At 40.4% G+C, this 26,463-nt stretch overlaps 1 protein-coding gene across 3 annotated transcripts in view; it reads right to left on the bottom strand.

Moving 5' to 3' along the window:
- Positions 1-735: 735 nt before the first annotated feature.
- Positions 736-26,463, bottom strand: part of ABCB11 (ATP binding cassette subfamily B member 11) — an 84,818-nt gene continuing 59,090 nt past the window's right edge. For 2 of the 3 annotated variants that reach the window (XM_032637577.1, XM_032637578.1), the window contains exons 18-27: positions 22,772-22,936; positions 17,489-17,593; positions 17,240-17,401; positions 14,819-15,022; positions 13,077-13,318; positions 10,208-10,364; positions 8,868-9,065; positions 4,323-4,529; positions 2,871-3,017; positions 736-1,791 (exon numbers count right to left, since the gene is read on the bottom strand). In XM_032637577.1, the coding sequence (XP_032493468.1) occupies positions 1,591-1,791; positions 2,871-3,017; positions 4,323-4,529; positions 8,868-9,065; positions 10,208-10,364; positions 13,077-13,318; positions 14,819-15,022; positions 17,240-17,401; positions 17,489-17,593; positions 22,772-22,936 (1,788 nt within the window). In that variant the 3' untranslated portion in view covers positions 736-1,590. Of the gene's footprint in view, positions 1,792-2,870; positions 3,018-4,318; positions 4,530-8,867; positions 9,066-10,207; positions 10,365-13,076; positions 13,319-14,818; positions 15,023-17,239; positions 17,402-17,488; positions 17,594-22,771; positions 22,937-26,463 lie in introns of all 3 variants that reach the window. The other variant, XM_032637579.1, reaches the window with a different exon arrangement.

Genomic DNA, 26,463 nt, shown 5'->3' with positions numbered 1-26,463 from the left:
ATAACTTCCAAGGACCTTATTTAAAAAATAACTCTTTCTTTAAAATTTTTATTAATTTAATTTATTTATTTTTGACTGCGTTGGGTCTTCGTTTCTGCCTGTGGGCTTTCTCTAGTTGCAGCGAGTGGGGGCCACTCTTCGTTGCAGTGCACGGGCTTCAGTAGTTGTGGCACATGGGCTCAGTAGTTGTGGCTCGTGGGCTCTAGAGGACAGGCTGAATAGTTGTGGCTCATGGGCTTAGCTGCTCCGTGGCATGTGGGATCTTCCCGGACCAGGGCTTGAACCCATGTCCCCTGCATTGGCAGGCAGATTCTTAACCACTGCGCCACCAGGGAAACCCCTAAAAAATAACTCTTAATCATCCGTTTTTCTCACCCCACACATTCTATTCCAGGAAACTGGCAGCCTCCCAGCACAGAGCTTATGTTCCTCCTCTTTGAAATGCAAACTTAAACAGATTTTGGTCTTCTTTCTTCAATATTACAAGATGAGCACATGCTTACTGCAAAGCTTAATTCCTTCTCATGGCATTTTTATTCTGCAACTTACTTGTCACTGCCATTTGTCATAACTTAACTAGAATGCTGTCCTCCACCCTCTCCCTCCCTGACCTTGCAACCATCAATGCTCCTGACCTAACTAGTTAACCTGTTAAACCACCTGTGTGGTTATTTACCAGGAAACACTGGACCAGACAAATAATATACCTCAATAAACAATAGCTCAGTCTTAATTTGTAGGCAGAATTTCATTTGTTGGCCATAGGAAGAAAACACTCATACAAGGTAAAATTCACTATTTTCATTTCACGCTGGGATTTGAAGAAACAAAGGACAGCAACCAATGTGGAGGGGGACAAGGCTTGGGATAGAGCCCCCTGCTCCAGGCACACCGGCAGAATCTAGTCCAGTAAATGGGGACTTCACCACCCACATACTACACCTTGAATCTGTAAATCAACATCCCTGACTGGTAAGCTCCTGCTAATACTTGCCTTTTTCTGCCCCTTTCAGCCTGAGAGCATCCAGAGTATCAAAGCCCTCCTTTCCCCATCTTCATCCTTAGACATAAATGAATCTGCTTTCACACATGCAAGAAAACTTCAGTCAGAAAATACAGTTGGTCTTCAGTCCTTCTGTTCTTCTCCATATGATCTTGGCCCAGCTCAGTAAACATTTGTTGAGTGCCTATTCTCGACCAGGCTTTGCGTACACTGAGGGTTCAAAAATGCAAAGGATGGTTCTCTGTCCCTGAGAAATTCAAAGCCTCATTTCTTCCAAATCTTGCTAATACCCACGTAGTAACTGGGACTGGCTCCTGCATGGAGAAAGCACTGGGTGATGGCTGAGCAGCTGCTTGACACTGGATTCTCACTGCCACTGACCCTAGTTTCTTTCATTTTCTATATACAGACGTTTAAAACTAAATTACTATTGAAAGTCATTAGAAATTAGCTCGGATGCCAATGTATGACCACGTCTGTAAAAGTAAAATATCATTATTTCTGCTTAAAGAAAAACAAACAAACAAAAAAACCCACAGCACTTCTGTAATTGGTGCACCAACTGTGCATGAAGTTCTCAAGTCAGGTCAACTGATGGGGGCTCCTGTGGTGACTAGTTTGTAGTAGGCTCCTTTCTGGGCCATCAGTTCTTCATGGGTCCCCTTTTCAATCACTATCCCCTGTGACATGACAGCAATGATATCCGAGTTCCGGATGGTGGACAAACGATGGGCAATGACAATGCAGGTCCGACCTTCTCTGGCTTTGTCCAAGGCGACCTGCACCGTCTGCAAAGGGAAGATGGAAAGTTGATGCAAAGACGCATGCTTGTTCCCTGGCCCACCATCGTGAGAGTTCTGTTTCATACCACTTGATTAACATCTCTATATTCGGGGGTTAAACCCAAAGGCTTGACAGGAGAGAGAGGATTAAATAAATATTTGCTGAATGCAATGCATCAGTGACTTAAATTGCAGTCTACAAGCTGAAAAATTTCAGTGAAGCCAGAATGAACCAAACTACAAGATCACAAAGTAATTTTACAATACTTGAGGGTCTAGATTGCTAAAATGAAACCAAGGAAACAATGTAAGGTAACAGTTAAATGGTCACTCCTGGGCTTCCCTGGTGGTGCAGTGGTTGAGAGTCCGCCTGCCGATGCAGGGGACACGGGTTTGTGCCCCGGTCCTGGAAGATCCCACATGCCGCGGAGCGGCTGGGCCCGTGAGCCATGGCCTGAGCCATGGCCGCTGAGCCTGCGCGTCTGGAGCCTGTGCTCCGCAACGGGAGAGGCCACAGCAGTGAGAGGCCCGCGTACCGCAGGAAAAAAAAAAAAAGGTCACTCCTGATACTGTTCCTCATTGAGGACATTTTAGCTCTCTCCAAAACAGAATCCTGACTTTTAGGGAGTTAATTCTAAATGGTAAATTTCATAATTGTGTTTTGCCCAATTACATTTCCTTTCATGCAAACTGCACATCAGATACCGCCTCTAACTTTGTGTTGTATGCTTCCCACCTGCTCTGCCATGGAACTTTAGAACTATAAAATATGAAATGCCTATCAGATGGCCTGGATTATTTTATTTTATTTAAGAAAGCTCATTATTTGCCCATGAAAAAAGTGTCACCTAGCCTAAACAATCTTGAAAACAATTCTTATTTTAAAGTGAAAAAAATTTTTTTATTTGAAGCAATCCTATGTCAAGTCACTTTCTCTAGACTATTGTCTTTGGGCGCTACAAAGGAGTGGTAATTTCTACTACTAATGAATCAGAAAATTAACAATACTGCCATTTTATAAGGACAAATATTACAGCAAAAAACTCATTTATAATGATCTAAGACTTTAGAAAGTCAGTACCTACCTTTTCACTTTCTGTGTCCAAGGCAGAAGTAGCTTCATCTAGTAGCAAGATTTTAGGATCTCGTATGATGGCCCGAGCAATAGCAATGCGTTGTTTTTCCCCTCGAGAGAGTTGAGACCCCTGGGACCCAACATTAGTTTCATATTTCTGGAAAAAAATATGGTAAGTTTGAGAACCAGAAACAGCCATTGTTCCTGTGCTGTAGGGAGCCCACATCAATGACCCCCTCTGAGGATTTAAACAATTTGTTTTTTTTGAAATTGGGAATAATTTGTATAAAGGATGTCAAATCCATTTAGGCATATTAAAAAAATATGGCGTTTTATGACTTTTCATGTTGGGAAACACGGGGACTTTGTATCCCTTTCTCTGCATTTCTTTTAGGTTTGTATTTTTGATCTCTTTCTCCTTGCGTATGAGATCCTCCCTGATTTAAGATTCCCTGATTTCCCAACTCCTGTCTGGAATATCTTTCCAAGACAGAATGATCCTAGGCATATAAGGGCCTTCAAGAGATCTCCTGGTCCATTCCCTTGTTGAGGTAGCCTCATTCTGGAACACAAGCCTAACTTTCAATCTTCACCCTTGCTGCATACCAGCTCTGTGATCATGAACAAATTATTTAAATTTCTGTGAGCTTCATAACTAGTTAACATATTTGTTGTTTTAGATGAAATTATGAAGGAAAATCCCTACCTGACGCCTACGTAAAAAACAGTTACATTCACAGAGTATTTACTATGCATCAGGTACCATACTAACTATTCTAGCCAGCTTATCATTTAATGTTTACAGAAATCATTTTCTCCCAATTACTATTTTTCAGTTTCCACGTCTTAATTTTCTTAGTGATCAACCACCAAGAAAGACCCTTGGTGGATGGAAAAATGCAGAGTCAATATCACACTACATTCAAACTTGGCTCTGGGAAAGTGAGGAACTCCAAGGCAAATGCAACTTACCCACCACGCACAGGAGTTGCCGCCAAGTAATGAAATGATCAGGATGATAATAGTAACAGCAGCAGCTTTCTTTCTGAGGCTATTATGTATGCTCTCTCATTCTGTTACTTTTTGCATTTTGTAGACGACTGAGTCTCAGAAAAGTAATTGTTACAGAAGTAACTTTACACTAGAAAGTGGCCAAGCTTGGATTCAAATCAATGTCTGTTCCAAATCTCAGGACGTTTTTCCGTTATGCTAAGCTGATGCTCAATGTGGTACTGCTTCACTTACAACAAGTAATAGAGCATCCTTTGCGTTGGATAATATACTACTTTCCAAAACTAAAGATAATGTTGATGAAGGACATTCATTTTGCGTAAAAGACGGAGACGATCTCGGGGCACTGGGAAATAAGTTGTGTTGCCTTTGACCTTCTCCGTGAGCCACAGTCATTCTACCTCTCTTCCTCCCTGTCTGCCACAGGGAATGACTCTGACTTGGTACCCACCTCTGGAAGGGACATGACAAAGTCATGCAGCTGAGCCTGCTTTGCGGCTTCTATGACTTTTTCCGTGGGGATTTCTTTGGTGTTGTCTCCATACTTGATATTGTCCACTATGCTACAGGCAAACAACACTGGTTCCTGGGAAACGATTCCAATCTTCGAGCGGAGAAACTGGACGTTTACATTTTTGCTGTCATGCCCATCTATCATCTGCCAAATAGAGGTGACAACCAGGGCACTGAGTTTTAGAATTCCAGCAGTGAGGAAAGTTTGTATCCTAGAGTTAGTGTTATGCAAGATATTTGCTTTGCTTAACAGACAACAATCTAAGGATTCTTGGAAATAAATTATGTTGCCTTTGACCTCTGGAGGTGGTGTCTGCCAGAAGTGGTGTCAAAGTTGTGATCAGACATGGTTGTTTGTTTCCCAAATTCTAGTTCTACGGGTAGCATTATACAAACAGGAAAGGCACTCCAGACAGTATCTAGTTAAAAAAAAACAACAACTTCCCCTTATCCTTTGGTGCAGCACATCCTCTCCAAGTACACAGAATTGCTCAATTTTGAGACTCCATGGGTTATGAAATGGGGTTTCCTATGTAAAGCTGTTGGACAATGTAAGAATCGAACCTGTTTCCTTGATTTCACTGATACTAACCTCTGAATAATTGAGATAACAGACCCCAGTAAGAAAGGAGTACATTTATTCACTTAGTCAACCAACAAACATATATTGAATTACCTGCCACAAAGGCACCATCCTAGACAGTCTTTTGTATGCTATATAAAGAAAAAATAATTTGTAGTGAGGTGGATGGACCTAGAGTCTGTCATACAGAGTGAAGTAAGTCAGAAAGAGAAAAACTAATACCATATGCTAACACATATATATGGAATCTAAAAAAAAAAAAAAAGTGGTTCTGAAGAACTTAGGGGCAGGACAGGAATAAAGACACAGATGTAGAGAATGGACTTGAGGACACGGGGAGTGGGAAGGGTAAGCTGGGATGAGTGAGAGAGTGGCATGAACTTATATACACTACGAAATGTGAAACAGATAGCTAGTGGGAAGCAGCCACATAGCACAGGGAGATCAGCTCAGTGCTTTGTGACCACCTAGAGGGATGGGATAGGGAGGGTGGAAGGGAGACGCAAGAGGGAGGAGATATGGGGATATATGTATACATATAGCTGATTGACTTTGTTATGAAGCAGAAACTAACACAACATTGTAAAGCAATTATACTCCAATAAAAATGTTAAAACAATAATAAAGAAAGAAAGAAAAAAATCTCTGTTTTTTAAGAACTCATGATCTATCTAGGCAGTTAATTACAGGAACTCATATGTCTACCATTTGAGCTCTTTCACTTAACAGGCTTAGAATAGTAAAGGTACAGTATGTCTCACATACTGTAATACTGTAAAGTATTTGGCCCCATGATTTCAGAAAAAGATTATATTAAATGGTGTAAATATATGATGTTTTAGATAATTTTTTCACAGTGTAAAAAACAAACACTACTAGAAAAAATATAAGGCATTCTTCAACAATTAGCCCTCACTCATCTTCCTCTATGCGTTTTCCATAGTACTTATAGACTGCAAAGCACGATTTAACAATTAACTACTGGAGCTGTTTGCTAATTGTTGTCTATATGCTAGTATTGTAAGCTCCTAGAAGACATAAGACATGCTTCATGCTCGTTAGAATTTCTCACAGGGCCTAACGCAGTGCTGGGCACATCACAGGTACCCAATTAAACATTGAAAACGTTGAATGTTTGCGTTTGTTAGCTTCCTTAAAAGCAAAGAGGATTTTTAAAAATTGCATTAACAGTGGTATTTTTCCTACTGAAAAATGTTTGTAGAAACATTTTACGATGATGTAACAAAATATATTGTGTCTATGAAATGCAAGGAATCATACTGATTTCTTCATGGGCATTGCTTTCTACCTGTGACCAGAACATTCACTGAGTACATTCAGAGAAATATACTTAATATACATGTTAATGTTGAAGAAGTCAAACATGAAGGATTCAGGTCCCTGCATGTCATGTAGTTCACAGTCTACCTGGGTGATAGACATGAAAGATCTGACATTTGGGGAAACTGGATCCTCTCCTTTGTAGAGATCAGACTCCCAGCGCAACGTACTTTCTAGATTCATCAATCACCAAATACTTTCAAACAAATTAAAATCTCTATACCTAAAATTAATAAAAGTGATTATAAACTACAGATAATCAACTCTTACTCCTTATTTTCATAACTTCCTGGATTTTACCACTATGTGTTTGCTTGCTTTCTTGTTTTGCTTTATGCAAGGGAAACTTTAGTTGCCTCTTTCAAGTTTCTTTCAGCATTTCTCATCATGTTATCTATCCTCATTGCAATGAAGATTATACTATTCAGGGATATCAGAAAGTCCTTTTTCAAAAAAGAAGGATTAAATAATCAATCAGACCCACACCTCTGAATCATTTCTTAGAAAACTACTTGCAGATGCACTCCAACAAAATGAGACGGAAAACCGAAGAAAGAGAAAGATATGGGAACTAGGAAATAATGGATCTAATGCAAAAGATACTGCAGGAAACTCATAGGCTGACAGTTGTTCAGCAGGTGTAGGATGTAATTAGTCCAGGCAGTGGCAGAAATAAGGGAAAGAAGCAGGTTCCTCTGAATAGGTATCAGGAGAGAGACATTGGAAGAAACTAAAGATTTTATAAAGGCAGAGAATGCAAGAAAAAAGAAAGTCTTTCAGAAAAACAATCAAGAAAGAAAAATGTAATGCTAATGTACCTCACTACTTAACTATGAGATGAACAATATTTACTTAGCCATAATAAAAGTTGTTAATAGATTTTCAACTTTTAGAATCAACCTAGAGGAAAAGCGTGAAAGATAATAAATGTTATAAACAAAAGGTAAGCATTTTATATATATATTTTAAATGTGGTACATATATACAATGGAATATTACTCAGCCATAAGAAGGAATGAAACTGGGTCATTTGTAGAGATGTGGATGGACCTAGAGTCTGTCATACAGAGTAAAGTAAGGCAGAAAGAGAGAAACAAATATCGTATATCAACGCATATATGTAGAATCTAGAAAAATAGTGAACATATTTGTAGGGCAGGAATAGAGACATAGATATAGAGAACAGACACATGTGGACACAGTGGGGGAAGGGGAGGGTGGGACAAATTGGGAGATTAGGTTTGACATAAATACACTACCATGTGTAAAACGGATAGCTAGTGGGAACCTGCTGTATAGCACAGGGAGCTCAGCTTGGTGCTCTGTGACGACCCAGATGGGGGGTTGGGGTGGGGCAGGGGGAGGGAGGGAGGTCCGAGAGGTAGGGGATATATGTATACATACAGCTGATTCACTTCACTGTACAGCAGAAACTAACACAACATTGTAAAGCAATTATACTCCAATTAAAGAAAAAAAAGATAATATAAAAGTATAGTTATTAGGACTTGAGAGGTAAAAAGAGGGAGGAAGAGGTGAAAATAGAGGTAGAATTGCTAATATTCTCATCTTAGAAAATGAGAATTCAAGAGATGTTATCTATAGGTGATGGAAAAGAAACAGAATTGTATTGATTAAATTTACAAATAAAAGAACTTTTAAAAGTAATGTAACCATATTGGGAGGAGGTGGGTAAAGGGAGGGGGAGAAGTGAGGGTAAGCTAAATTTCCATCTCTTGAGAATAAATCAACAGAGGGTCTAAATTCGTTAAATCGTGAAACAGCAGCATAAGCATATTATTTAGGGACTTTGAGGTAATCATTGGGAGATCTAAAAACATAAAGTGGTTAAAGATAGTTGCCTTTGAGCAGGAAAATGGAGAATGGGGGGTGGAAAGGGTGGAATAAGGGGTTGGTTTTGTTTTGGTTTTTTTAACAAATCTTTCTTATTCTACTTTGTGCTCCTTTGCATATATTATTTGGAAAAAATAGAAAGGAAAAAGAAAAGAAGAGAAAAGAGGAAGAAATTCTGTGGAAAATAAGCAACAAAGCAAACCACCAATTTTTCAAACATCCTAACCAAAGATTTATGGCATATGACTACCAATGTGAGGTCCTTATATTATTTAGGCTTTAGCTTCTTGAACCAGGATTGTCTCGGATTTTTCATACTAAATTCCCTTTCTTACTCATTTATCATTGTGTTTCTTATCACCCCCACTTTTTCCATTCCCAGTCATTAGTTTCCTGATTAGTCTGCACTTTCTGCCCCATTTACAGGTAAGTGAATGCTTCTGTTAAGTACACTCATCTCCAGCTTTGCAGTTTTCTTTGCCTAACTGGGCAGCAGACCATCTGGAACTGGGAAGACTATAATGTTAGAAATTGTGAGGTAGAATCAGGTCAACCAGCAAATGACTGGAACTGGAAAATACTGTCCAAGGCAAGCGCTTTGGAATGAGTCTGGCAAGACACAACCTTGAAGATGACTTTTAGGGGTTGGAGATACTCTGCAGAAAGCCAAATTCTCAAATGCATTGAGAATTTTGCATTACTTACCACCTTCCCTTGGTCAGGATCATAGAAACGTTCCAACAGCTGAATACTGGTGCTTTTACCACATCCACTGCTTCCAACAAATGCCAGGGTTTGCCCTGGACCAACAGACACTGAGAGACCATTCAGAACTTGTATATCAGGTCGGGAAGGATATGTAAATTTACAGTCAACAAAGTCAATCTGCCCCTGGAAGTTGTCCTGTGGACGGGAAGATTAGAATTATATATGCTCTACTAGAATCTAGACTATTGAAAATGCACATAAGCCTGAGTTTTAAATCCTTGCTTAAGATACCTTCAACACCAAGCTGCTGAAGTGCAAAGTACAAAGACAGCAACTTAATGAAATGGCATTCTATTCCAGCAGATGTAGAATAAAAGGAGGCTTGAGCATTGAATTTAAAGATATTTGATCTCTTATTCCCATTCTAACCTAAGGGGATTTCCTTGTCACCCATTCTTTGACATTCTGCATGGAAGAAAATAGAGGATATGATTACATCACAGAAGCCAGTAACTGTGCAAATTCCTACAGCTTTCCCCCAGAGATTTAAAATAATAGCATTACACTTGAAATGACTTACACAGAAAGTTACTTGAGCCCTGAATTGCAAAGGTGAAATACCTTGAGTTGTACTCTCTGACGTGTAAACTCTAGAAATGGATAGACATTTAATAAACCACACAGAGACTTACCTTTTATTGAGCTGAAGGAGAAATAGGGCATTTGACCAATTTTAAAAGATTTCTGAATTTAGTTGACTTTACTGGGGTTTAGGGGTTTTTGGCTCTCTTGAACATACTGGGATATTAAAAATTAGGCAGGGAAGATTAAAAAACACCTGTAGGGACTATCAATTAGAAAAAGTGATATTTCATTGAGATCAAAATAATTTTCTGGGAGTCCACATGAACTCATGTGGAACACAGATAAACATGAATTAAATCAGCATTATTGGACAGGAGAAACTGGTTTTTCTACATTCCGTACCAGGATATCAGTAGAAATCCTGGTGGTTGGGTAGGTCTCAAAAGACACGTAGCTTCATTCATTCCGGAACTAAGTGTGTTTTATAGTACCTGTGTACTATAAAACAAGTATTCACTGGATATCATTGCCTTATTCAAGTTCCAGCTTTATGAAGAACTTTTAATGCTAAGGTACTTCATTCCTTTACATTTGTAAATCTACTGTCTGTCCATTCCAAGGGCATATGAGTTCACCCAAACACTGCAGAATTTAGAAGATAAGTGGTCTTGAATAACCAGCCCCAATGGCTGCTCTGCACACACACAGAAGCACAAGCCTCCCCCACTACCCTCTTACCCCTCTATACTTACCCATCTTTCACCCGCACTACTATACACCTTGATTGCGGGTTGTCGGTCCAGCAGTTGGAAAAAGCGTGCGGCTGAGATTTTAGCTTTGGCATAACTTGGGGTATAAGAGAAGGCTCTCCCAAGAGCTGTCGCACTCAGTACAACTGAAGAGATCACCCTGTAGTTGGACAGACACCCAGGTAGAAAGGGCGCGGTGTGGTTGGTGTCATGGCCTAAGAGGCAGGAGTTTGGGGGTCTAGCCCTGGAAAGGACTGAGCAGCCTTGAGCAGGTCTCCTTAGACTTGTCTGGGAATGGGAGATTGGAGAGATTAGCCTTTTTCAAATTGTGTTCTAAGAAGAAAGGGTGAGGGGAGGATTGAACAAAGGGGGCTCAGATCTCCAAACCCTGCTTCAACTACAACAGCATTTTTTAAAAAATTTGTTTGAGGAAAAAAGACTTCTTAGAAAAAAAAAAAAAAAAAAAGAGGGAGGTTGAAAGATCACTGGATTGGGTTGCATTTTTACAATGTTAACATTCTATGAATCTATGATTAATGTGTAAAAGACAATTATTGGCGATATAAGCATCAATTCTGTACCAAGCAAGCATGTGATTCATGCTTCAGACAACATGATGCAATTGCCTGTATCCTTCTACTTGTCCCAGCCTCAATGTGTGCATAATTAACGAGCAAATAAGTGAATAAATAAATGAATGATAAACATGATAAGAGGCAGCCCTTTTGCTCTATAGACCATGCTGCGAGGGGCGCCCCCCGAAGTTGTCCACCTGCACTGCAATGCACCATGGGGCCTGCCTCAGTGCGGGTGGGGTGGTGTGGGGTGTCTCTGTGTGTTTTACTGCTCAGTTCATAAGCAGAAATTGTTTTAGGCCAGACTGGCAAAGCCAGACATCTCTAGGAGCCCAGTCCAAAACTTAAAGCTATGACAAGCACCCGGAATAAAATAGGAAATGATGGAAGGTCATCTTTCATTTTTTAAAGAGAAGCCAGAAATTGGGAGCTTTCTGCAGTGTCCCAATTTTTACACGTTGGCAAATAATTATTCAAAAGTCTTACATAAACTAAACAAGTCAAGAGTTTGTGATTTCTGATTTGGGGTTAGTAGCTCTACATATGTAAAAATTTAGAAAGGAGACTTTCCTGGTTGAGGTGGGCATAGTGGGGCAGGAGAAAAGAATTTCTTCTGTATTTCTAGAAGAAGATAGAGGGCGAGCAGACAGAACTCGTGGCTGGAGAAGAGATTTCTTTTAGCGCTGATTTTCCTAATGCCCTCCAAGGCTTTCTCAGACCGTCTCCCCCGCATTTTTCAAGGTTCCCTGCCCTATCACGCCACACCCATATGCATGTGCACCCAGTCCCTTGGTACCTTGACACACTTAGGTGTCTGGAAATGTGAGAAACTGGACTCAAAGCTAAACTTATTAGAAGAGCAGACTCCAGCTATAAACAAAAGAACAAAATTCCCCTGACTAGTCTTTGCTGTCTCTACCTAGGAAGAGTCAGCTAGACATGTGCCTTCTTTACAAGAAGTAGAGCTCAAATAAGGTAGTTCTAGGAACCATCTTATTCAAGGACTTTAGATTTTCTCAGCATTAACCAGTATGGTAGATTGTGAAAATGCTTAATTTGTCCTATTACTCTGTACACACCCTTTTGCAATATGATTTTTTTTATTCCTCTGTGATATTGTGACTTATGATAAGAAAACTATATTGGTCTTTTGTCAGTTCCTGGCACAGACTCCTAAACCCTTGGAATTTCCCAAGTTTTGAGAGGACCGAGGTGTCTTTTGTTAATGAAGTGACTTTGGTAAAAACTCTAGATAACCTAAGGATGGGGCCTGGTTGCCTGGAGAGCCAACCATGCAATTAGAGGGGTGGAACTTCAGTCCCTTCCCCAACCTCAGGGGAGGGGAGAGGCTGGAGATTGAGTTCAATCGACAATGGTCAATGATTTAATTAGTCAGGTCTACGTGATGGAGTCTCCATAAAAACCCAAAAGACAGGGTGCAGAGAGCTTCTGGGCTGGTGAACACGTGGAGATTTGAGGAGAGTGGCATCCTTGGGGAGGGTATGAGAACTCCAAGCCCTTCCCACATACCACACTCTATGCATCTCTTCCATCTAGCTGTTCCTGAGTTGTATCCTTTTGTAATAAACTGGTAATCTAGTAAGTACATGTTCCTCTGAGTTCTGTGAGCCGCTCTAGCATATTAATCAAAGCTGAGGATGAGGTCATGGGAACCTTGGGTCTACAGCTTGTTGGTCAGAAGCACAGGTGATGACCTGGACTTGCTTTGGTGTGGAGGGTTGGGGGAGGGGCAGTCCTGTGGGAGGACCCAACGCTATCTCCAGGTAAATAGTGTCAGGATAAACTGAACTGTAGGACAGCCATCAGGTGTCAGTGCCATGTGATAGCCATGTGAGAGTAAAGGAGAAACACTTATTGGATCCTCTCATCAAAAGATGGGGTCCGTTCCTCTTTTCTCTGAATCTGGACTTGGTCGTATGACTTTCTTTGGCCAAAGAAGATATTAGAAAATGTGATGCATGCAGGGTTGGCAAGTGCTTGCATGTTGGGTCTTGCAATCTTCTGTTGCACTTGGAACTCCGAGAGCACAATGTGAAGAAAACAAGCTCAGCTGCTAAGAGGCCATGTGGAGAAAGAAGGGCACTCAGAAGCCTGACTGAGTCAGCCCAGTCCAGAAGAACCACCCTGACAGCACACAGGATCTTTAAGAAATATTAATCTGAGCTGTTTAAGACACCATGTTTGGGATGGTTTAAGCAGCAGAAGCTAACGGATAGAACCAGACCATTCCTCCCTGGAGTGCTGATCTTTTATGACTCTGGCCAGGTAGTCCTCACCTGAACACATAGCTGAAATGGAGCCCCTCATTGGGAATTAAGTAACCTCCATATCTGTAGGAAGCAGAATTAGCAACAAACACAATGGACTGGGAAAAACCAAAGCAGAATCCATAAACATTTGCTTTTCGGATGGCTGTCTTGTATGGCTTCTCCAGTTCAGTCTCAAACACTTCTATAAACTGCCTCTCCTTTCCAATCCCAGCCACAGTGCGAATATTACTGAGGGCTTCGTTTGTAATCTGAAGAATGAAAAAGAGTTTTAGAAATAAAAGAGCAGAGATAACTGCTTTCATGACATTTTCAACCGTTACATGGATTAGATCTGGTGCAAATGACAGAAGGCAGTATACAGCACAGATGGGGGCATCATCTGGGAACGTAGAGAAGTTGCTGGAGATCAATTTGACTGGACCCTGAGACATTCAATCAGTTCAAAACAAGTTCTACTTGATCCTAACATGGCTTTGTTGCCTCTACTTGTTGAGGAAGAGAGAAGAGGGGGAAAAACGGTACACAAGGCTATCTTTGTGAATTCATTTGAAATGTTCAAAATGGTATCTTTAAATGTGTCTGAGAGAAAAAGATTGTTTAATAATAGAAACCTAAAATATTAGATTCTATTTCTTAAAAAATTATGACCAAATACTATATAAGATAGATTAAAACTGAGTATGAAGTTTATCTTTTAGTCTACACTACAAATTTGCATTTGTTTCAATCCCTCCTCTAAGGTAAATAACCACTGTTTCTGAATTACGGTCCTATCCTAAAAAAGGTACAAAAGTGGGCTACTTCCTACTATCGGCATACGAAATTCTTTTGGCTTCTGCCTACTTGGGCGATGTTCACATTCCCTCTTTAAAGAGAAAAAACCTAGTTTAGAGTAAATTTGTTAAAAGGTGAGGGTGTGTATATGTGTGTGTGCATGATTCTTTATCCCTGATATCTGTCCATGCCACCATATCTTCATTTACCTCTGATAACCAGATTTAATTAGAACATACTCTTAAAAGTGCATAGCTGGGCTTCCCTGGTGGCACAGTGGTTGAGAGTCTGCCTGCCGATGCAGGGGACACGGGTTCGTGCCCCGGTCTGGGAAGATCCCACATGCCGCGGAGCGGCTGGGCCCGTGAGCCATGGCCGCTGAGCCTGCGTGTCCGGAGCCTGTGCTCCACAACGGGAGAGGCCACAATAGTGAGAGGCCTGCGTACCGCAAAAAAAAAAAAAAAAAAAAAAAAAAAAAGTGCATAGCTAAAACCTAAGTGTATTTGAGACCTAAACTGTGTATATCTCATGGTTCTCTTTGGGAAAGACATTTGCTACAAGTCAGGCAGACCCTGAAGTGTGAAAGTTAAAAGCATGTGCCATTAAAAAGATAGTAACTCCTCTCTGTGTGGTTGGCATGACCTGGAGAAACCATTAAGCTGAAAAAACCAAATAAAGAGGAAAGTGAACTATCCTCTCTTGCAAAGGAGAATACTACACCTAACTGGGACGTATAAAAAATAACTGTTTGACAGGAAACTGAACATGTAACCCTCTGTGTTTTCACCACTATTTCTCCACACCCGCTCAATCTCATATCATCAGAGGCATATATGAAAAAGGCTAATGGGAAGTTTCTAACCATGAATGTTTGTAGGCTGACAGTTTCCTTAAGTCTGTTTGCACCCCTCATTCTTAGCAGTCTGACAGCCACTCAGCCATAAGCAGTCTGAAAAGTGGGTCTGGGAGATTACCTGTCCTGTGACCTCCAGAGCCTGCTTGTCATGAGTGGCAAATCCCATCAACATTTTGGTCTGTATGGCTCCCGATAAAGCCAGGAAGGGGAAGAAGCACACTATGACCAGGCTTAGCTTCCAGCTAAAGAAGAAGGCGATGATCATGGCCACGGTGATGTTAGTGAAGGAATTGACCATCATCCCAATCTGAGAGCCGGCAGCCTGCAAACCAAACGTGATCAACCAATTTCAGACACACAGTCTCTAACTAAATATCATGAAAAAGCTATTTTGTAGCAAACAGATAGGTTTTAAAAAATTATTTTGATGAAATATACATAATAATGTTTACCATTTTAGCCATTCCTAAATGTACAAGACAGTGGCATCAAATACCTTCAAAATTGGAACTATCACCACATTTATTCCCAAAACTTTTTCATCATTCCTAACAAAAACTATAACATCCCTTCCTCCCTCTCCCCAGCCAGTGCCTGTTAACCTCTATTCTATTTTCTATCTCTATGACTTTGCCGATTCTAGGTACCACATATAAGTGGAATCATACAATATTTATCCCTCTGTGTCTAGCTTATTTTATCAAGCATAATATTTTCAAGATCCATCCATGTTACCGCAGGTATCAGGATTTCATTTATTTTAAAGCTGAATAACATTCCATTGTGTGTATATACCATATTTTGTTTATCCATTGATCTGTTGATGAAAACTTGGGTTGTTTTCACCTTTTGGCCATAATGAATAATGGTGCTATGAATATGGGTATATAAGTATCTGTTTGGTCACTGCTTTCAACTCTTTTGGATATGTACCTAGGAGTGGAATTACTGATCATATGGTAGTTCTATGCTTTAAAAAGGGAGGGTCTTTTAATTAAAGAGCCCCCCCACAATGCACTTGAAGGCTGGATTAATAAAAGTACATCTTATTCACACCTTCTTGGGAGCTCATGTATTGACTAATCTCATTTCATGGGTATCAGAGCTAGACCAGTCAGCGTGAGATTAATTCTAGTGATAATGAATAACCTATAAAAGCTCCTTGCAGATTGAAGATTGCAAAAATAGAAGAGATGAGACTATAGCTTATTTATTTAATCTAAGGTCAAGAATAAGGTGAACTAGACACTAGAATACTCAAATGTTGAGAGTAAAATTAGTAAAAACTTTAAGCAGTAAGACAATGTATATTAAAACCTTTCAAAATGATTATACATTTTGATCCAGTGATTATATTTTGAGAACTAAAAAAATAATCAAGGGTATGCCACAAGCTTGATGCAAAATGATATAAATTGCTTATGTGGGGAGGGAGGACCTAAACAGGGAATTCTTTAAGAAATGATGATATATTAAAATGATGAATTAAGCATTCATTAAAAATTCATTGTAGAAGGATATATAAGGACCAAAATATGCTCACATCACATTGTTTCAGGAGAAAAAAGAAAGATTACAAAATAATATGTACGGTGTGACCCAATGACTGTGGGAAACACATTTTCTATTTATACAATAGAAAAAGCGTAGAATGATCAAAATGAAAAATTTACAGGGATTTTCCTCTAAAGAGGATTCCATGTTCCTTTGAAATTCTCCATATCATGGTTCATATTGTTGGTTGAACTGGTAGAAGTCGAGATATACAGTACAGCGCTACCAATCCAGTGAGTTTTTTCTTCCAAGAGCCTCACAGGCAAACCATGACTTTTCTTTTTCCTCTTTTTCTGATTTTCATGGAAAGTGAGCAGTGGCGTTGAGAGGCAAACTGAACTCTCACCCCTTTAACCCAAATGCCTGGTTTTATAAAGGTGTAGCCTCATCTTGTACACATGTTTAAATCTCCTGAACAAGGCTACAGGTTCTGGGGTTTAGAAACCACAGCTTAGTCTCCCTTAGTCAGAAAAGACAGCCCTTGGAATGTGTCAGGATTCTAGATAGCAATCATCTCCTGTCTTTCCCTCAGGTTCCCGGCTGGGCTGCTTAGAACAGCTTCTTTTCCTAAGACTAACTTACAAGCCAGGCCCCTGTGGAAGGAGGCTTTTTTCCACACACACCCTCTGGGGGTGCCATTAAGTCTTGTGGAATCTGAGCCTCTGGGCCTTAAAAAAAAAAAACCGATCTGAGAAAGGAGGGAAAGTTCTTCTCAATTGTTAGACTCAGAGGAAATACAAAACTCTGACAGATTTTGATTCATGCCATAACACTGATTCTGGGCATTACCTAGGAGACAGTATGCTTTAGCTGCTGTTTGTCAACTTTGGAAATGGGCAAAAGTGTAGCTCTGGGGTATCCTCCCTCGAGTTCCTGTTTTATAGGAAATATGTACGTGGTTATTGGAATTACGTGATTATTGGAATACATAAAGGAAAGAAAGTCTACTCCAGTTACTACGTGCCTGGTTTCCACCACGGCTTACCCCTTGAACTTGAGAAGCATCTGTAGCAAGCCTTGTTGTCAGTGCTCCAGGGCTATTTCTGAGGTCATCAAACCAGCCAATGTCTTGCCCTAACATTGCTCTGAAACCCAATTTACGTAGCCTTTTTGTGAGGAGTTCCCCGGATTTAGCAAAAGCATATCCCTGAAACATAAAGGAGTCTTTAGTAATATTTTAACAGGAAAAGGGGGAAAATAACTAAATCGCTTACTGAAAAATAAAATTCCTTACCTGCAGAAATTGAGTGCAAAAAGATACACAGCCTATTGCTACAAAAAGCAGGCACACACCATGGATCTGTGACCTTTGTTCTTCTTTATCAGGAATTGAAAAAATCTTTGCAAGACAGTAAGCAAGGAAGTAACTTTAGTATTAACAAACAATAGCAAAATAAATCAATTCAAATATGTTTAAGAGAAATTTCTCTTAGGCTTTGGGTTAAAAACCAGTTCACTTTAAACATACTAGTGTTAAACCAAAGTTAACTATAAACATGTGCACTTAATTCTCTGTGAGGAAGGAAGGCTGGTGAACGAAACCCAATGGTTATGACTGACAGAATTTTTGTCTCGTTTCTTTGCCTGATGTAGGCAATTTTATTGGCTTTTCTTTGATACAGATGAAAAATATGATGAAATGCCTCAAATTCTTTACATAATAAGGCAAGGAAAAAAAGGAAGGAAGGAAGAAAAGAAGAAGGAAAGGAGGAAGGAAAGAAGTGGGGAAGTTACTTGAGAATCTGAGAATATTATTCTGGGACAAAACTCAAAGTAATATGACCTATGTCTTTCCCCAATAATAAAGATGGCTTTCACACTCAGGTACCTCGCCTATTATTAGTTTTATAGGTTACTTATATATATATACAAATAATAGCATCATTATAAAAGCAGCTGGCACACACACACAAAAAAGCAACTAGCTATCAAGGCACTGACTGGAATTGTCTTAGGACAGAAAAGCTTCCATCCATCAGAGGCTGAAATTGTTGCTTCTAAATCACCAGAAGCTGAAAACATTCCCCTCAAGAAACTATGGAAATTATGAGTGGGTTTTTTTCAGTCTATAATAAGTCGTAAACTATACTCATAAGTATATTCTGAACTTACAGGCACATGCTTAAGTAACTGACTGGGACCCATGCTGTTGCAATAAGAAAATGGAAAGGATAGCTGCATATCCTAATGACATCGCCCTACAGTGAAATAGATCTTAGGTGCATCAAAACCCTCCTAATTCAGACTAAGTGAGGGAACTGTGAGAGTTCAGAAAAGCTATTTATTAGAGAGCTGCACAATAAATCCTTACTTATTGCTCTGCATTAATTTGAGTAACTAGAACAATGCCAGAAAGCAGTTGCTCAAAGGAAACCATTTATTCAACAAATATTTACCGAATGCCTGCTATATGCCAAATAAATCTCCTGTAAACAATGCAAACTACTCCATTAACAAATCCTTTTTTGTAAAGCAGAAGTAACCCGTTGAAATTATCACAAATTCCAAAGTAGGGGGAGGGGTTCTAAATTAATGAGATGTACTCTTTCTAGGACAGAGCTTTTGGGCCCGTTATGGTTCTTAGCAATGAAGAATACATTCATTCTTAACGAATGAAGTGGGTTCAAAAGATGCCACAGTCATTCACCCCACCATGGAATAACTCATGTAAGTTTACTTTACAGTTTACAAACACAAGGACTTAAAGATATATTTCAGTTTGGTTTTAAAAATCACTATACAAATCCCCACAAACCCCACACGGTGATGCCACAATTCTCATTCCCCTCTAAGGTCACCTATTATAGTCATGGACTATCGTACTGCATATTAGCCAGTTTAACTCTTATTTTATAGATGGGAAACTAAAGCCCACAAGATCAAGTCCTTTATCCAAGTTCATTTAGCTGGTGGTTATTATTAGATAAGGAAATGCCCGGTTTCCAGATTCCAGTGCAGTGGTTTTCTTCTGGGCACGCTCTCTTGGCTTCTCAGGGTTAAAAAAGAATGTTTGGCTAATATTAAATTCAAGATTGGGCATCAGCTGTCTGTAACCTCCCCCCCCACCCCCACCCCCGCTGACAAACTCTACTGCATGAGTTCTTTGTACATTCTTACTGAAATGCAACCCAAAGGGCTGCCCATCCCCCGGTTCTTCTGTTTTTAGACTAGGTGTAGTTCAAGCACACATCTACATCATTTTGTAAAGGTAAGTTTGTTTAAGGAGAAAATGAACATTCTCTAGACTCTTGCTATTTACCAGATGCAAATGTGTTACTTAATCTACTTTAACTTAAATGAGGATTTCCTTAAATTAGGATTCTTAAAACAACCCAGTGAGGTAGATTTTCTCACCCTATGTTATAGATAAGGAAGCTAAGACTCATCAAGGGGAAACCACTTGCCCAGATGCATGCAGACAGCACAGAGCAGAGACCTGCGGCAAGCCCAGGGCTGGCTGACTCCAGCGTTCATACTTTTCCCCAGCATGCTATGTCCAAACTGCAGTGCTTGGAACACTTGGCACCTTTTCCAAGTCAAATAAACCCAGGGAAAGTGCACCAGAGAAATTATGCTTTATGTGTACATTGAGGCTTCGCTAGATTAGCAACCAGGCCCCTAACGCCCAATCATTTGCTGGGTCCTCGTTCCAAACTGTGGTCTCAGAACCAACTGTGAATATTGTGCCCTTTAGATATGTCAGAATGAAAACAGTGCAATTAAAACCAGACTATTATCTGACTCATGATTATACCCTATGAGATGAAAGAAAGCCTCATGAACCCACTGATGAATATGTGATAATTATGCTAAGAGGCACACAAAAACAACCTTCTTTATCAAAGAAGAAAAATAGTAAAGCTTCATCCTCTTAGCGAATATAACCCTGTGAGAGCCTTAACGATGAGCAGATTTTGGATTTAACCAACTAGATCCTGCTACTCTGATCCTTCGGTCCTTACGTGAAAAGCTGAATTGCTCAGGCTAGGATTTTCTGGTTGTGACCAGAAGAATCACAGAGAATATTCTCACCAACAATAACCAAGGGCAGGGGTTATAACTGGATCATCAAATTTTTTTTGACTTGGCCATTTCATAGACCACTAGAGCTGGAAGTTATCTTACAGATCATCTTTGTCAATCCTTCCTTTTATAGTTAAGGCAACTGAGACCCAGAGAAGTGGCATGATGTGACCCCAGGGCAGAAAAAAAGTCTCCTGGCAGGGAACCCAGGACTCTTCCCAAAGCAGTTCATACACAGGGTTTGGGTGAAGTTGAGTGAATGCATTCCATACTCTGCATTTATAAGAGAGAAAGAGATGATCAGCAAAGAAGTTGGCATCCTGGAATTATTTTAAAAGTGAACATCTAGGGCATAGTCTTGGGTCTTAACAGATTCAGTGCCACCCCCTACACGCTCTACATCTGCATCACTGCTCAGTGGAATGCATTTCCAGAGCCTATCCCTGGTAGAATGTCAGCTTTATGAGAGCAGGAGGGCTCTGGTTTTCTTGCTCCTCCTAATACCAGCAACAGTGTCTGGCAAACAGTAAGCGATGTGTAAATATTTGATGAATGATGAGTGTATTTTTTTTTTTGCGGTACGCGGGCCTCTTACTGTTGTGGCCTCTCCCGTTGCGGAGCACAGGCTCCGGACGCGCAGGCTCAGCGGCCATGGTTTACGGGCCCAGCCGCTCCGCGACATGTGGGATCTTCTCGGACCGGGGCACGAACCCGTACCCCCTGCATTGGCAGGCGGACTCCCAACCACTGCGCCACCAGGGAAGCCCTGATGAGTGGATTTTTTGGTTTAATGTCTGTCTTCTTCATAGACTGGAAACTGCATTAGGGAAGGCACCCTGACTGACACTGTGTTCCCAAGTCCCTCATCTAGGGGAGATAACCAACAAACACCTATTGAGTGAATAAAAGAACATTTCTATTATGTTTAGGGTATGGTATTTACTAGATATTAATGAATATAAATTAATTATTAAAATATTTTCAGCATAACCAGAAATTCAGTTTACCAGAGTTGGCCCCTGTGTTTCCAATTTCCTACTTTTCTGATGATTTCCTCACTTAACACAAGGGGGCAGTGTGAACATTGAAGCGGTGGCTGAGGCCATCCCTATAGAATTGATTTTTTTTTTTTTTTTTTTTTGCGGTTCGCGGGCCTCTCACTGTTGTGGCCTCTCCTGTTGCAGAGCACAGGCTCTGGACGCGCAGGCTCAGCGGCCATGGCTCACGGGCCCAGCCGCTCCGTGGCATGTGGGATCTTCCCGGACCGGGGCACGAACCCACATCCCCCTCATCGGCAGGCAGACTCTCAACCACTGTGCCACCAGGGAATCCCTATAGGATTAATTTGATCTTGCTTGTGGACTATACAAGTCTTTCTATACACCTCATGCCTGAGGGGACTTAACTTCTGGTCAGGAACTCTGCCAGAGAGACCGCAAGAGAGAAAGAACAGCAGAGGAGGAAACTAAAACTTAGGACTCTCACAAATCCTTCAAAAAAGCTGGTGCTAGTCCTGGTCCCATCACCCAATGTGACCCTGTGTCACCTTGAACAAGTTGTTACAGTTCTTTAGATTCGCCTCCTTGTTGATCTCACAGGATTTGTGTGTGTGTAAATTTCAACTAAGAAAATGTGATAAAATTATTGAGAACTAATTTTGCAATGAGAAGGTTTTGTTGGAACTTGGCTCTGCAGTCACACTGCCTGGATTTAAATCCCAGATCCACCAGTCACTCCCCTAAGTTCTTTACGCCTTGGTTTGCTCCTTTGTCAAATGGGAACAATAAGGATACCTACCACAGGTGGTTATTAGAAAAGTTTAGTGAACTATTGTATACCAAGTTCTTAGATAGCACCTAGTTATTGTTTGTAGTCATTATTATTATTGTATTATAACAATGAAGTCAGATGGAGAATATCAAAACTCCTAGGAGGTGAGAAACTGAAATAAGCTTATCCTTTATCCATGCCTTATTTTACTTCTCTCTTCTTTTCCTGTTTCCTCCCCACCTCCCCATTTCAATGGTGCAACCAGCGGAAGAGAAGAGCATTATACAACATGCATGAACACCTGCTATTACAAGTCAAACTTTGTACCTCAGCTGTTCAGCAAGATCAAAATGGCCCCCCAATCCTTTTGTATTATTCAACCAACCTGCTTTGCATTCTGATTTGGTTTGCATATAGGTAAACTGCCCTCTTTTGACACTAAATTTGCAGCCATAGTGCTGTTTTTTTTACAGACACGATGCCTGTTGGAGGGTGCTGCCAGCCCAAATGAAATACCGCTTCACCTTCTTGCCTCCTGTGTGATGGAGACTTGAGACATTTTTAATCCTTTAGAGATGAGAAAAAAGAGCTAAAAAAAAAGCTTAAAAACAAAAAAGAGCTAAGTCCATTACAACAAAGAGCCAACCTATCAAAAATGACAATATCCACTGATAGACAAACCAAAGGCAGGAGGAGAATAAAGCTGGTCCAGCTGTTTGCTTACCCCAAGAATCTGGCTGAAGAAGAAGGCATAGAGGGGTGTGACTGTCCCATTGACAGCTGCGCCCATAGCCCCTACCAGCATGTAGGGCCATTCTGGAGCGTTAACTTTCAGAATCCTCCTAACTGGGGCAGGTTCAATTTCTTCTTCCACAGGAATGTTCTTGTCCTTGAGGGAAGAGGGAGTTACATTAATCATCTAAATTTCTGCATATACTATTTTGTTATACAGCAGACCCTCTGGCATTCACAGATTTGAGTCATGGTTTGATTGGTTATGAGTGGCCTTAAAGATCTATGAGACGAAGTGATTCGTTATTTTGTGAAAAATCTTTCTGAATTGCTTGCCACCATGCTGTGACTTGGATGGGATCGATCTTAGAGTGTCTGCTCATCTGAAGGTGAGCTCGTAGTCCTCATTTCACAATTGCATAGGTATTAACTCTTGGGGAGTAATAAATATGTTGGATCTGTAAGAAAAATAACCCCCCAATTTTAAAAAGTTTTTGTGCTATAGGGGTATTTACATATTTGAGGACTTGTGAAATTTTCAAGATATGTCCTTCATAAATGTCAAAGCTCTAAAATCTTGTAACTGGCTAAAGCTCTAAGGCAGGCCAGTGTATCTAAACAAGGCAAAATAATTTTTAAAATGTATGAAGTGGTGTCGACGGTTATCAATTGCATGTTTTCTCTAAGGTTTTCCTTAATTAGTGCCCAGAAGTAAATGGTCATCAATTTGGATTTCTAAATTCTGCATTTTCTTCACAAGGAGTAAAAACTATTTCAAAATTTCCCTATTCCAATTTCTTTTTTTTTTTTTCGGTACGCGGGCCTCTCACTGTTGTGTCCTCTCCCGTTGCAGAGCACAGGCTCTGGACGCGCAGGCTCAGCGGCCATGGCTCACGGGCCCAGCCGCTCCGCAGCATGTGGGATCTTCCCGGACCAGGACACGAACCCGTGCCCCCTGCATCGGCAGGCGGACTCTCAACCACTGCGCCACCAGGGAAGCCCCTCCAATTTCTTTAGTTGCCATTAAAGTGTCAGAGCTAGCAAATTTTTATCCTCTTAAAGGCAAATATATTCAGAACATCATCGTTTTTACCATCATTTTTCCTTGTTACAGATAGTGTTCAGTGCTTGGTCTTTAGGCCCATTATTCAATAATCTGTTAAATTTATTGCCCACTTTGTTTGAGAAAGGCTTTTAGGTGACGTATATAGATCTGTATTAGTTTATTTTTTACTTTTTCTATTAAAATATACTAAAAATGTCTACAGCAAATTGACTACAAAACTATTAGTGCTCTCTTTCCTTAATACGCATTTACCCCTTAGGGAGCTGAATGCCAGGAACAGAAGACAGCAAGGAACTTCAAATACTATCCTTTTGCTTCCGAAGTCAAAGTCTACATTACCAAGTCAATTGAAATAAAAGGCTGGTGTCCCTCTCATTCTAGTTGCAAGCCAAATAGGATGGATGAAGGCAGCTCAGCTGGTGATAGATTTGTCAATGCCTCAGTCTCAAGTTCTCTCTTGGCCTGCCCTCAACAGTTGCACTTGTCATTACTACTCACTCATGCAGCAAATCCTTCAATGATTTCATCTCTGACATCTTACTAAACTCTAGGAAATCAATGCAGAGAGGAAGACAGGTGGCTGGGAAAGCATGAGGGAAACAGGTGTAGAAAGAATGGGGTTCTTGGATGAGCCTCATATGGCCACTAATGGAATATATCACTGAGTTCTTTAACTCTCTGAGGCTCAGTTACCTCCTCCTCAAAAGGAAAGTTGTGTGGGGAAGACAATTCTCTATGGGTCTCTCATGTTTCTGTACATCTTGTGAAAAGAGGCACTGACTTCCTTTGTTCAGGCTATTTCTTCAAGGATATTTGTACAGCAAATAGCCTTGGAGGACAGAGGTAGTGTTCTCCATCCCAAGAAAAGGACATTATAAAAATTTGCCCATTATAAAAACATCAGGTTCCTCAAGCCCAGGATTCCTCTCCCCGTTCATTTGCTGGTATCGTCTGGCTCTCTTTGCATCAACTTAACGGGAAGTGGGGTCGGGCTGGGGAACTAGTGCAAATGCTCTACTCTGGCTCCTGCTTGTGCTCTGAGTAAAAGGTCGTTTGTCTCTGACACAGGGCTCTTGTGTATTTGCCAGCATCCATGAAATTGGGTCAGGCTATAGCTTGCAATAGAGCAAACTATCAGACCCTTTACGGTTCTAAACAGTGGTTGGTGTCCAGTTCTGGATGCTTACCAGACTCATGTGGGTCGAAGATTAAAATTACAGACACCTGGGTCCCACCAACAGAACTTCTATTTTAGGAAGCCTAAGTGTGAATTTGTGTTTTAAAAAATAATCCTCAGGTAATTCTGATGACAAAGCCCATTTTTTGAGGTCCTCAGCAGTACACAATCTCCAAAACTCCTTCCAGAACTAAATGTTTGGGGTGCCATGTTTGAACATTTTGAAAGTGTCAGCTGTGCTATACCATCTAGGGACATTAAACTCCAACATTTCCTGGAACCACTGTCCCACAGGATGGTCCACCCACAGTCTGACATGATACAAATCTCCCTGGTCTTCTGATATCTGAAGGTATCCCTAAACCTTAACAACAAAACCAAAGACATCTAAAAGCAGTATGAAGTACCTTTTGTCCAGTAGTTAACATTCCAAGATAGGCTAACAGGAAGCAAAATTTAATTAATTTGAATAATTTTCTTTTTTCCCCTTTTATTAAAAATTTGACTTTAAAGGAAACTATGCCCCAACCCCCAAAAAGATGAGGCTATTAAGACTGAATGATGCAAAAACTAGGAAATCTGTCCCTGAGTAATTGACTTTTGATTGACTTTTATTTAATATTGCTAAAAGACAGTAGAAGAAGAAAAGAAAATTAAAGTCACTATGTACAGAAGGGTTTTTAACCTCTGGGATTTTGCAAAGCTAAAGATGAATTTACTCATCTAAAAAAAGCTAAAAAGCTAAAGATTTTATATATATATATAGCAAACCAGTAACTCACAGAAAAATACAATTATAAAAGTTTATATATGCCTCCTCACTGCAGGGTTCCTGCCTCTATTGTGTCAATGTCAAGTTGCACAGTGCTCATTTATTTATCATATGTCATGAAGGATCCTGCTAGCAGCTCCAGTGCAGGGAGAAGGACAGTGGCTCTTGTTCATCTTTGCATCCCTAACACAATACCTGGCACGTGATAGGTGTGCAATCAGTGTTTATTGGATGAAAGAATGAATGAAGCTTTTATGCCCGTGGCGCATACATGCAACAAAACATTTATTTAAAAAACACTGCTCACTCACTTACAATGTAGATGGTATAATGCTAGACAATGAGCTTTTTCCAGCTTCCTTCCTTCCATCTCCTTGTGTACGTCAAGTGAAAATATAACTTTCTACTTAAACCTTATGTCCCGATTTCTATACTTTGTTACAATGACTTTGTCATGCCAATCCATAGGGGTCTCCTGCCTCGATAACGACTTTAAGATATGATGATAGGAAATGGTAACTATGACCAAGAAGCAGGGACTCTCCAAATAACCAAAAACTGATAGTCATTTTTATAGATCCTCTGCCCTATCTCTCAACCATTGCCTAAACCCTGTCTCCAAATTAGCTGTGATGAAGCTATGGATTTCTAATATTTGACCTTGACTCA

The sequence above is a fragment of the Phocoena sinus genome, chromosome 7 (assembly GCF_008692025.1).
Source record: "Phocoena sinus isolate mPhoSin1 chromosome 7, mPhoSin1.pri, whole genome shotgun sequence".
In the NCBI taxonomy this organism is placed as follows: Eukaryota; Metazoa; Chordata; class Mammalia; order Artiodactyla; family Phocoenidae; genus Phocoena; species Phocoena sinus.
Note: the sequence above shows the minus strand (reverse complement) of the source record. Positions and strands in the feature narration are given on the sequence as shown.